Below are 11,072 nucleotides of genomic sequence, written 5' to 3' on the forward strand. Positions count from 1 at the left end.
TCCGTGAGTTCGAGCCCCACGTGGGGCTCTCTGCTGACAGCTCAGAGCCTGGAGCCTGCTTCTGATTCTGTGTCTGCCCCTCCCCCCGCTCACACTCTGTCTCTCTCACTCAAAAATAAACATCAAAAAAAATTTACAGTAGACTTACTTAGCACCAAAATTTACATATCCTGCCATGCTTACATTTTTTTCTGTTGTTCTATGTTGCATAACCTCCTGATGTAATAAGAACCTGATAACAGCACCTGCCTGGTGGTTTTATTGTTACAGAGAAAATGCCATTTGGGGTGCCTAAATTCATTCACAGAACTAGATTTTTGACGGTGATTATTATCATGAACTCTCAGAATTAAAAAATACGAGGTATGTATCTATATATCTATGTCTATATCTGTATCTATATCTATATCTAAATCTATACCTATATCTGTTCCTATATTTCTGTATCTACATATGAAGCATTACAGACATATTTGAAGTCCCCAACCAATATACTGGGTAGAAATGTTTTTAGTTGAGATTTGAATTTATTTGATTGCTCATGAGGTTAACCATTACTTATGTTTTTCATTTTCTTGGGTGTGATTTTCTTCTCACCTATAATTTGTCCACTAAAAACGGTGTGTCCTTTTACTGATTTATAAATCCTGGATGCTAATCTTTTATCAGTTATATGCATTGCAAATTCCATTTCCCTGTCGGTGGCTTCTCCTCCCACTTTATTTCTGGTGTCTTCTTTTTGTACTCGAGTTTTTCATTTTAATATAGTCAAACACCACATTTCCCCTTTATGGTTTGCACTTTTGATGTCTTGCTCAAGAAATATTCCTGTACCCTGAAGTCATGAAAACGCTTACATTTTTGTCTAAACATTTTATTGCTCAGCTATTGACATGGAGATTTGTAACCCACCTGGAATTCATTATTGTGTAAGACATAGGCGGGAATCTAATTTTCTATTTTCCCCATATGGATAGATGGTTGCTCCCGGACCATGGCATATTCCTCTCCTCTGCCCCTGTTTCATATGCCTGCTCTGGCAGAAAATCAGGTTCCCACTTCTCACCCCCCAATTCTGTTGCCCTGGTCGATTTTCTAGTCTAGGATCACACTGTGGTTGTGAGAACATCACACTAAGTCTTGGTTTCCGGTCAGGTAAGACCATCTCCTTTTCCATTTGTTCTTCAACTTTGTCTTGGTTCTTCATTTTGATTATTTATTGTTTATTGGTAACAAACTATCCCAAACCTTAGTGGCTTGAAACACTGACCAAAACAGAAAACAGACAAGTCGATGAACAAAACGTTGACATACTGTGGGGCGTGCATAAAGAGCATAGTGGGGGGCAAGGTGAAGGGAGGGTCCAACTGGCAGTGGGTGGCAGGCCCTCTGAGGATGGTGCCTAAAGCCTGCTGGTGTCCCAAAGGTCGAAGAGCATCTCTCTCCTGTGGGGCCTGAGCCTTGGGTGGCAGAAGGGGTGGTCCCCTCCCTGGGGCACTGTGGGCAGGAGGGACCCAGGCCTTTTTATCTGGGGACACTGGTTAATCAAGAATCCCTCTCCTCAAACTCCCCAGCTACATCAGCCACAGCCCTACCATCCCCTCTTGGCTCCTAAACTGTCTGCGTCTCAATTTCCCCATCTTTAAAATGAAGGGAAAGCACTTACCTTATGAGGTTGTTTAAGCCATTAAGGTATGTAGAGGAATGTGGCTATAAGAAACACTCCATAACTGTTGGCTTACTAGACTTAATCACCACCCCTGAGCAGTGGCTGGAGGTCAGCAGGCCCCTATAAATAATGTGTAATGCCTATAACTCCAGGGGTTCTAGTCTGAGTAAATCCTTTGGTTTTGGACAGTGGCGGGAGGAACCTGACCCCTGGGATGGCTCGTGGTGTTATAGCCAGGAAACCCGAGTTGAGAAGACCATGGTGAAGATGGGCTCCCCCAGTGGGTATGTAGACTAAAATATAGACCAAGAGGCACTGTCAGGAGCCTAGCACAACAGAAGACCAGAGGTCTAATGAGGCCATAGGTCAGTGCTGATGGCCCTCTCAGAGCAAGGCCGGGTAGGGTGAGAGGTCAGGATACAGCAGGTGCCCAGCCTCTGGTAGTCAAATCTGGAGCACTGGAGGGGAAGGGAAGAGACCTGAGGAGCCAAGGTGATGCTCAGAGCATCCTGTTCTCCACCTCTTTCAACTCGGGGTTGTTCCTAGATGTCCCCAACAGCCACAGACTTGGGACAGAACCACATCCTCAACACTGGGAACCTGGGATGTCACAAGTGACAAGGAATTACTTTGCCTTCCTCCCTGAAGAAGACCTCATCATCACACCCCAGCCTGCCAGACCTCAGACCACCCACCCTTTTCCTCTCCAACCCCTCTCCCTTCCTGGCCCTGAAGCAGCCACACCCTCAGGTCCCATCCTGGAAGCAAAGCTGATGTCTCACTGTGACTGATGGCAAACAAGTTCCTGTCTGACAAAACCATTCACACTGACCAATAAGCGGTGAATCCCCTGTCCTCCAAGAGACTGGGACAGACACTGTATGACTCACTGGAATTTTGCAGAAGGGATCTGGCCTCCCACTGGCAGTTGGATTTGATGATCTTTAAATGTCACCCTTAAGAAGTAATGAATCGGCAATTCAAGCAATCTTTCCCATGACATGGTAGGACAGCACCCTCTGTCCCCATGGCTTAGAATTCCCACGATCCAGAGTCACTCCTTGGAGGTGCAGAATAAAAGAGGGCCCATGTCTCCGTAAGAGCCCTGTGGAAGTGTACTTGGGCAAAGCAGGAGGTGGCCCTCAGCCTGCTCTGTTGGAGATGAAGCTAGCAAGGTAGTTGATGGTTTCCATGGAAGGGGAGGGAGCCCAGGTCAGTTCCCTACAGTGGCTGCGGGGGCCACTATAGGGAAGGAAGCTCCCATGCCTCCCACCCCTGCCCAGCAAGGCCAAGTGTTAGGAGGGACTCTTGAGTGCAGGACACTGCCCACATACTGGCAGGGTCATTTGTGAGAATCAAAATCAGGAGGTCAGGAAGGAGCTCTGGTGGAGGAAAAGAACTTTCCAGCCTGGCTTAGCAGCCCTGAGAGGTAGTTGGGGGTGGATGGGGGGGGGGGGGGGTTTCATGAGGAGAGTCACCAAAGAGGAACTTGCACAGTGTGTCAGGGTTTCACAGCCCCTGGTCAGGAAGGAAGTGAGGGTCACAGAGCGGGGCGAACATTGGGTCACTCAGAGGCACTGGGATCCAGACCCTATCTAATTGGACTTTGCTCTAATAGCCTTCCTCCTAGACCCTGGGGAAGGGAGCAGGCAGGTGTCTAGAAACCCCTTCTATGGGCCCCAGAGCCTGTCCAGCACAGCCTTTAGACTCAAAGCTTCTCTCCTCTGGAGTGATAAGGACTTTCTTCTCCTCCCCCTTCCTCACCTTCTTTGTAGGAAGGGATGACCTTTTGCTGGTTTGGGACCATCTTTGTCCCACCAAAGTCCCCGTATCACTGGTAGGGCAACCCCACGCCTCACAGGTACTTGTTAAGTGCTCACTGCCCAGTGAAGTCTGCCTTCAGCTCCTGAGTTTCCCCCTCCAGGGCAGTCAAGTTGGAGGGCTGGGGTCTGCTTCCAGAGATGCTGGCATATTCCACAGTCAGAAGGGGGTCAGGCGTGGGCCTCAGGTTGGGGTGGGTGTTGACATAGATGGAGTCCTCAAGGTCAAAGTTGTTCAAGTAGGTAAGTGAAGCATAGCAAATGGCCCCAGAGTCCTCGTCAGAGCCCATCTGTTGATTGGAGCCCTGGGAATCAAAGAAGATAGATGTTCATTGTACAGATCATAGCTGGGAATGGTCAGTGGCCCCCAGGCTGCCCAGAGCTGGGTAGAGAACAGAGACAGGGATAAGGTGTGGGACAGAGTATGGACCTTGCAGAGCCTCTGGGAATAGCTGAAGCCAGCAGAGTTGCCATCACTGACGATGTTTAAGAATAGGCTAAGGAAGGCTACGTTGGGTATGATCCATGGACCGGCATTGCCTGGCAGCTCGTTAAAATCTCAGGTTCCACCCAAGATCTATTAAATAGGTCTCTGGGGGAGGGGCCCAAGAAATTCTGTTTGAACACGTTTTCCAGGTGACTTTTATGCACACTCAAGTTTGAGTAGTGCTGAGCTAGAACAGCACTTGGTAGGGGTGCCATTTGTAGAGTTGATTCCGGCATTACAGAGGGTTGAACTAGATGGCTTTAGATCCTCCCAATCCTGCGATTCTGTGGTTTTAAGAGTCTCAGATCTTTAGACAAGACACACCTACCCAAGGGCAACAGTTCGGCCCTCAGCTCCCGAAGAGAGAGCACTTAGGGAGCCATGCTTGTGCCGTGAGGCCCTCTTCTCCCTAGCCGACTGGACTGATGGAAGCCACGCCATAGGCTGGCTCTGGACCCGTGGGATGGACCCCCATTAATAGCTGTCTCCTGTGGGGGTGAAGGTCAAAAGCTGAAGCAGTCAACTTCTCTCTCTTGAAGAGGTTTGAATTGGGAAATATGGGGCAATGGGTACGTGCAGATGAGGCAACATGAGGAGTCACACGTGATTCCAGGTCCAGACTGAACAGAAACTACAAGTAAACACAAGCTGGGGAGCTAAAAAAGACAGTAAACGCTGACAACACAGATACCCAGGAAACCTGAGATCGCCTCTGCCCTGACGAGGAGTCTTTCCGGTGTTCAGTGGTCTTTTCCCTCTGGACCGAAATGTTGTCATAGACGTGAAGTTTGTCCTCACCTGTGAAGAAAAGAGTCCAGTCTGGGGCAGGGACCGCTCCCTAGGCTCCAGTCTCCTGCGAAGGCAGAGGTGATGGAGGCCCCCTCTGGGCAGAGGGGACCCTGGCAGGGGAGGGGCTGGGGCCCTGGCCCGGAAGTCCCACCCTGCCCAGGACATTGCAGGGAGGTCACAGTAGGGTTGCAGGCCTTGGCCAGTGCAGAGGAGTGTCCAGAGAGCAGAGGTTAGTGATAAGGAGCAAATCAAGCTGGCGGCCTGTGGCTCATTTGCATAAAACTGGTAAGCTTAATCAACTCAAGTCACTGAAAGTTCCAAACTGAAACATCAATTTAAGTATAATCTATTTGCTGGGGAAGTTATCTATAACGTCTTTCAAATTTTTGGACCAGGAGCCACAATGAGAAACATTTTATCTTATTCCAGCACATACGAATACACACACTCACACACTCACACTCCTACGCATACGTGCGCCCCCCCCACACCCCTAAAAGTCCAGTGAAAAAATATTTGTCCTTCCAGAGTGTACATACCACTGTGACATTTTACCTTTTTATTTTGTTTTATGGAAATAGTATTGTGACCCACTAAATTGGCTTTGCACAGTTTGAAGAGTACGGATAGAAAATTTTACAATCCAGGGCACCTGGGTGGCTCAGTCGGTTAAGCGTCCAACTTCAGCTCAGGTCATGATCTCACAGTCTGTGAGTTTGAGCCCCGTGTCGGGCTCTGTGCTGACAGCTCAGAGCCTGGAACCTGCTTCGGATCCTGTGTTTCCCTCTCTCTCTACCCCTGCCCCCCTCTGTCTCTCTCTCTCTCTCTGTCAAAAATAAAACAAACTTTTTTTTAATTTTACAATCCATTACTACGTTAGGATTTTTATAGATTGAAAAATTAAAATCAATATGGCCCAGCATAACCCTGACTTGCTTCCACATTTCAATCCTGTCAACAGACACAACACTGGATTATATGGTTAATAAATACACAGCACATACATGCTAAACAAACCCAACAACAAAAACTAAGGCAGGAATCATTGAAAGGCACTAAACTGATAAGCCTTGCACAAAGGTTAATGCTAAAAACTTACAACTCAGAAGATTAAAAAGTCCTTCTTGTGCTTTTAGGGAGACAAAATTTAAAAACAACTGTGGCAACCAAGGGCACCTGGGTGTCTCAGTCGGTTAAGCATCCGACTTCGGCTCAGGTCATATCTCCTGGCTCGTGGATTCGAGCCCTGAATCGGGCTCTGTGCTGGCAGCTCAGAGCCTGGATCCTGCTTCGGATTCTGTGTCTCCCTCTCTCTCTGCCCCTCCCCCTTCTCTCTCTCTCAAAAATAAATAAAACATTAAGAAAATTAAGAAAACATAAATAAAAACAATAGTGACAATTAAAAACCAATACTGTTGACCAGAAAGGTTTTTAGATAAATTTGCTTAAAAATCTTTAATGATAGGTGGCTCAGTCAGTCAAACATTCAACCCTTGACTTTGGCTCAAGTCTTAATCTCACGGTTTGTGGGACAGAGCCCTGTGTCAGGCTGCACACTGTCAGTGCAGATTCTCTCTGTCTCCCCCTCTCTCTCTGCCCCTTCCCCTGCTTGCACTTTCCCTCTCTCAACAGAAATAGAGCTTTTTTAAAAAATAAAAAAAGTAAATCCTTACCTATAAAAATATGGCAAATTATACGATCCCAAAATGATAGCAGAATGCCCAATTTTAGGCAAATTAGGCTTAGAGGAAGCTGACCTTGAGCCTCTGAAGAGAATGATCCTGCCTGCTGTTCTGCAAAGCAAGAGCACCCAGGGGATCCTGGCCACCTTGTCTTGCGGGCCTCAATTTCCTGGGTGGTAGAATGGGCACAATAAGCCTGGTCCTCACGGCTCGTGGGCACGAGGACATCATGGCCACGCCCTCAGTGGTCTGCTCTGAGCCAGCTCTGGGCTTTACCTTTCCCGGCACTTCCTCGGGCTTTCTTGAAGTACAGGATCATGAGGACCATGAGCACCAGCAGCAGCAGGACGGCCACCGTCGAGGTGGGAATGATGAGACGCCAATTGCTTTCGGAGCTTGGGAATAAGGAACAGCCAGCAGGGTGAGGAAAGTGGGAGCCAAATTTCTGCGGGGAAGCCATCCCTCTCCCCACGCGTGTGGTGGTCATGACAGCCCCTCCCACTGAGCTGGCCAGGAGGCAGACCCATGGTCAAGGACTCTGCCCCGTAAGCCATGCACGTCTAGCCACGTCTGGGCTATGTTTCCTCCTCTGTGAAAGGGGAATGGTACCAATGCCTGCTGTCTTTGCTCCTTTTCCCTTTTCTGGCTGCTGTCCCCTGACTTGCCCCCGGGCCCCTGTTGCAGGGTCTGCACTCACCCCTCCAACCTGCTCCCCTAAACTATTCTTGGTCCCGGCTCTGTCACCTCAGCCTACCTGTGAGAGGCGCCCAGCTCTCAGAGAACACTAGTTTCCTGTGACCCACAGTTCTGCCACATGATAAACACATCGGGATAGGGCCTGTCTTAAGTCGAAGGCAGAACACAAAGACAGGCTTTCTCACACCACAGCAGGCTCCCCAGGGCGGCAAGCGTCGAAGCCCTAAGCCCCGGAGGCAGCCACTTTAGGGACACCTCTCAGCTCCATGACCATCTCCACCTGGTTTCTGGACATACTGCCTTGAAGCAAGGAACCATGGTTTGTGAGAGCCCCGGGTTCCCATCGCAGTGATGGTGGGTAGAGAGACGGCAGGGAGGATGGAGTCTGGAATAAGAGTGGCTATCAGGTCAGTCCCGGGGGGTCGGGGCCTAGAACCCATCAGGCAGGGGTAGAGAAGAAATCAGGCCGCGGGTTGTAGTAACGACAGAGTGCCCCCTTCCCCCGGACGCCTGTGGCTGGAAGAGGGGAGAGGCCAAGGAAGAAGCTCTGGGCACATGCCTGGCGCTGGGCCAGACACAATCCCACTTAATCCTCACAGCAACTCCGTAAGACGGTGGTTCTGCCCCGAGGCAAACTTGGCAGTGTCCGGAGACATTTTGGTTTGGTTGCCACACCTGGGTGGTCTCAGGGAGGTTTGTGCTGTTGCTGTCCCATGGGCAGAGGCCAGGGACGCTGCCGCCCGGGACACCCCTTGCAACAAATGTCAGCCTTGCCCAAGGTAAGCAACCCTGCTGTAAGGTGAGAATGTCCACTGGCCCCATTTTGCAGATGACAAAACTGAGGCTCCAAGAGGCCTGAAGCAAGTGACCGGAAGCATTCTGCCCCCCTGAGAGCCAGGCGTCTGTGGGCATGTGGTAGCTGGAGGCATTTGGCACAGTCGGCCATGGCGGGGGGGAGGAAGTGGAGGACGGAGAGGACCGGGAGGCAGGTGACAGTACCTGTCGGTGACAGAGCTGGTGGCGGAGGTCCAGGCTGTAGTGCTCCTGGTGCTCGTGGTGGTGGGCGTGGTTGTAGCTGAAAGACACAACCACGAGAGGAGCACTCCCATGTGTTTGCTCCGCACTGCGGGCTCCCCACTTCTAGCCCGTGGCCCTGGGGAGGATGGGCCCACATAGGGCCCTGGGCCAAGTGGGGGTGTTACTCTGAGTGATGTTGGGTTTCCCTCACAGTGAAGTGCCACTGCGCAAGTGGCTTTAGATTAGGACCACACCATCACTTGGCTATATTCCACAGTCTTTTCTGCGTTCTTTGAACATATCATGTACTCTCCACCCATAATGCGTCCCTCCCACCTGCCCCCACTTTTGTCTGGGGGTCCTGCTCCTTCAGTAAGGCCCAGGCGGTATCACCTCCTCTGGGGAGTCCTCCAGGAGAATCCACACCACTGCTTTCTCCACCAACCTGGTCTCTCCCTTCCACTGGGCCGCCACCCAACATGCTTCCATTATGCCGCCCACCACCCACCCTCCTAACCCTTTACCTATGTATCTGCCTTCCTGGGGTGGGAGGGCGCTGTGGGCTCCTCCAGCACAGAAGTGGGTCTCAAGGTTTCTGATTCCCCTTCTAGAGCACAGCCCCTGCCTTACATGGGGGAGGGCGGTGAGCCACGGCTTAGGTGGTGACCGGCCAAGCAGCTGACCTGCGTCCTCCGGGTGCCCAGCTCACGGAATAGCTGAGCAGGCTTGGAAGGAGGGCAGGGGTCTGGGAAGATGCCATTCAGGCTCCAGCCATCACAGAGAAACTCGGTGGGGGGGGGGGGGGGGCAGGTTTGCCACTCGGAGGTTGTTTTTTTTTTTTTAATTTTTTTTTAACGTTTATTCATTTTTGAGAGACAGAGAGAGACAGATCATGAGCGGGGAAGGGGCAGAGAGAGAGGGAGACACAGAACTGAAGCAGGCTCCAGGCTCCGAGCCGACAGCACAGAGCCCGACACGGGGCTCGAACCCACAAACCGTGAGATCATGACCTGAGCCGAAGTCGGACGCTCAACCGAATGAGCCACCCAGGTGCCCCAACCACTCGGAGGTTTTCAAGAAATACACCTGGGGCCTCAGATGGGGAGCACCGCCAAGCTCCCTATCTGAGGCTTATGGTCTCTCGACTATAAGGGGCAGGGCCAGGGTGAGGACCCATGTCTTCTGAGCCCTCGGCCGCTGCACCTCCCAACCTCACCCTCGAAGCCCCACGTCTGCCTCACTGACTGGCTGCCTCCTGCCTGTCCGCCATTTGTTAACCCAACTGGCTTCCTGGGACTCAAGCACAACCCTTTGAGAGAAGGTTAGGGGTTAGGGTCAGGGGTGGGGATGCCCAGGAGCGGCCCAGTCACCAGCCAGTCTCGTCAAACTTGAGGGAGCCTTACAGTCATTAGAAATCAACGGACGAGTCTTGTTAGTAGCAACAAAACTGTTCAGAGACACATGTGATGGGAAAGGAAGAACCAAGTGAGCCAGCAGGTCTGAGTTCTGCTGGTTCTGCCTTTAATTCACGGTGACCTTGGGCAAAGGGCACTGGTTTTCGGCTGTGAGAGCCAAGAAGAAAATGCTTTTAGAGTCTTCTCTAGCTCTAACACCTGTGGTTTAGGAAGGCTGAGGACCACACGAAGAAGGGCAAGAACTCACCCCGAGATACCACCAGACGGAATTTTCTGAGAACAGAGATCTCTGAGGATTTGTAGAATCCACATGAATAAAATCCGGAGTCCTTCACCCTGAGCTCAGTCATGGTGACGATGAAGTAGCCTAAACTGGAATAATCCTGAATAGAGTTTCGAGGTTCCCCGGACACTCTCGGGAGCCTGGTGTTGGAGGCTAACACGATACAAGTATCTGCTGAAATGTCCCTGCACAAGACTCTCATCATGTTGGAACCTGTCCAGGGCGGGTACAGGCACTTCACGGAGACCGTCTCCCCTTCCAGTTTGCGCAGCAACAGTGACTTCTGTTCCCAGGAGCCTGAAAAGAAACTCGGGTCAGGGAGCAGTTCATCCGCCACTGCGGGGCCAGGAGATAGGTGCCTTCCTCCGCAGAAAGGGCCCCAGAGGCAGCCTCAGGCCACAGCCCCACCCCGCCCCTGTCCCCTTCTGGCCTGCCTCACCTGGCCACCTCCCCCTCCTCTTGCCCTGTTCCCTCCCTTGGTCCTCATCACCTGGTGATGCCAGGAGCATCAGAAGGACAGATAGCAGCAGGTGTGTGCCCCCCCCGGCCATGGGCCCTCTTCTTGAGCCGGGGTGGGAGAGGGAAGTCCCGAGGACAGGGAGCTTCTGGCTGGGGGACAGGGGTGGGGATTCAGCACAGCCACCCTCGCTGGTCCGGGGGGAAGAAGCGTGCTCCAACGGGGCAGTAGGAGGCCTGGGAGGAGGGGACCTTCCCGCTGCAGGTGCTACACGTGAGCCCTGAAAGGCGTCAACCCCAAGACTGGACTGAGGCTCCAGGGGACTCTGCGGCTACTGCTGTGGCTGTCTCGTGCTCAGCCTCTTCCTCCTTGTCGCACTGGGGTTGGGATGTAGAAAGCTGTGGAAGCCCAGGAAGAAACTCTGGTGAAAGCAGAACCTATTTCTCCTTTCTTTCTCTCCTCTAGCTGACCACTTCCTCCCAGCCCTCAGCTACCTCCTCCCCACCCGGTAAAGCAGTGGCTGACGGGGAGTGACCCAGTTAGGGGACACTTTGGAGGTGCCCAGTGGTCTGAGCCTTCTTCTCCAGGCCTGCCTGGGAGCTGGGGGGGTTGTGTGGGGACTGGAGGGGCAGAGGAGAAGAGAGAAGGAGAGTCATTTCCAGGAAGAGGTGCAGGGAATCAGGGAATATTCTGGCAAGGGTGGGAAAGAATGAAGCGGGGGAGCATAACTGGCAGGGGGGTGGGAAGAGGATCAGGG

At 51.9% G+C, this 11,072-nt stretch overlaps 1 protein-coding gene across 3 annotated transcripts; it reads right to left on the reverse strand.

The window, feature by feature from the left end:
* Positions 1-1,617: 1,617 nt before the first annotated feature.
* On the reverse strand, positions 1,618-11,058 carry LOC131514182 (trem-like transcript 4 protein). 3 transcript variants are annotated; one of them, XM_058733883.1, is made up of 6 exons: positions 10,349-11,058; positions 9,823-10,155; positions 8,143-8,218; positions 6,724-6,842; positions 4,677-4,774; positions 1,618-3,794 (listed from the first exon to the last, which is right to left on the reverse strand). In XM_058733883.1, the coding sequence occupies exons 1-6, from the start codon at positions 10,407-10,409 to the stop codon at positions 3,546-3,548; spliced, it is 936 nt and encodes a 311-aa protein (XP_058589866.1). In that variant the 5' UTR covers positions 10,410-11,058; the 3' UTR covers positions 1,618-3,545. The 3 variants fall into 3 exon arrangements, with proteins under 3 accessions (XP_058589866.1, XP_058589865.1, XP_058589867.1); XM_058733882.1 differs by having other exon boundaries at positions 4,668-4,774; XM_058733884.1 differs by lacking the exons at positions 6,724-6,842; positions 8,143-8,218 and having other exon boundaries at positions 4,668-4,774.
* Between the last annotated feature and the right edge of the window lie 14 nt (positions 11,059-11,072).

The sequence above is a fragment of the Neofelis nebulosa genome, chromosome 6 (genome assembly GCF_028018385.1).
Source record: "Neofelis nebulosa isolate mNeoNeb1 chromosome 6, mNeoNeb1.pri, whole genome shotgun sequence".
Taxonomy (NCBI): Eukaryota; Metazoa; Chordata; class Mammalia; order Carnivora; family Felidae; genus Neofelis; species Neofelis nebulosa.

What these genes read in the sequence shown, in the direction of transcription:
- LOC131514182 (XM_058733882.1), bottom strand. Translation starts at nt 10,409, where the DNA reads ATGGCCGGGGGGGGCACACACCTGCTGCTATCTGTCCTTCTGATGCTC. An exon ending in ACCAGCTCTGTCACCGACAG is followed by an intron (nt 6,843 to 8,142) that starts GTACTGTCACCT and finishes CTTATTCCCAAG; the next exon opens with CTCCGAAAGCAATTGGCGTC. An exon ending in CCGAGGAAGTGCCGGGAAAG is followed by an intron (nt 4,775 to 6,723) that starts GTAAAGCCCAGA and finishes TTTTCTTCACAG; the next exon opens with GTGAGGACAAACTTCACGTC.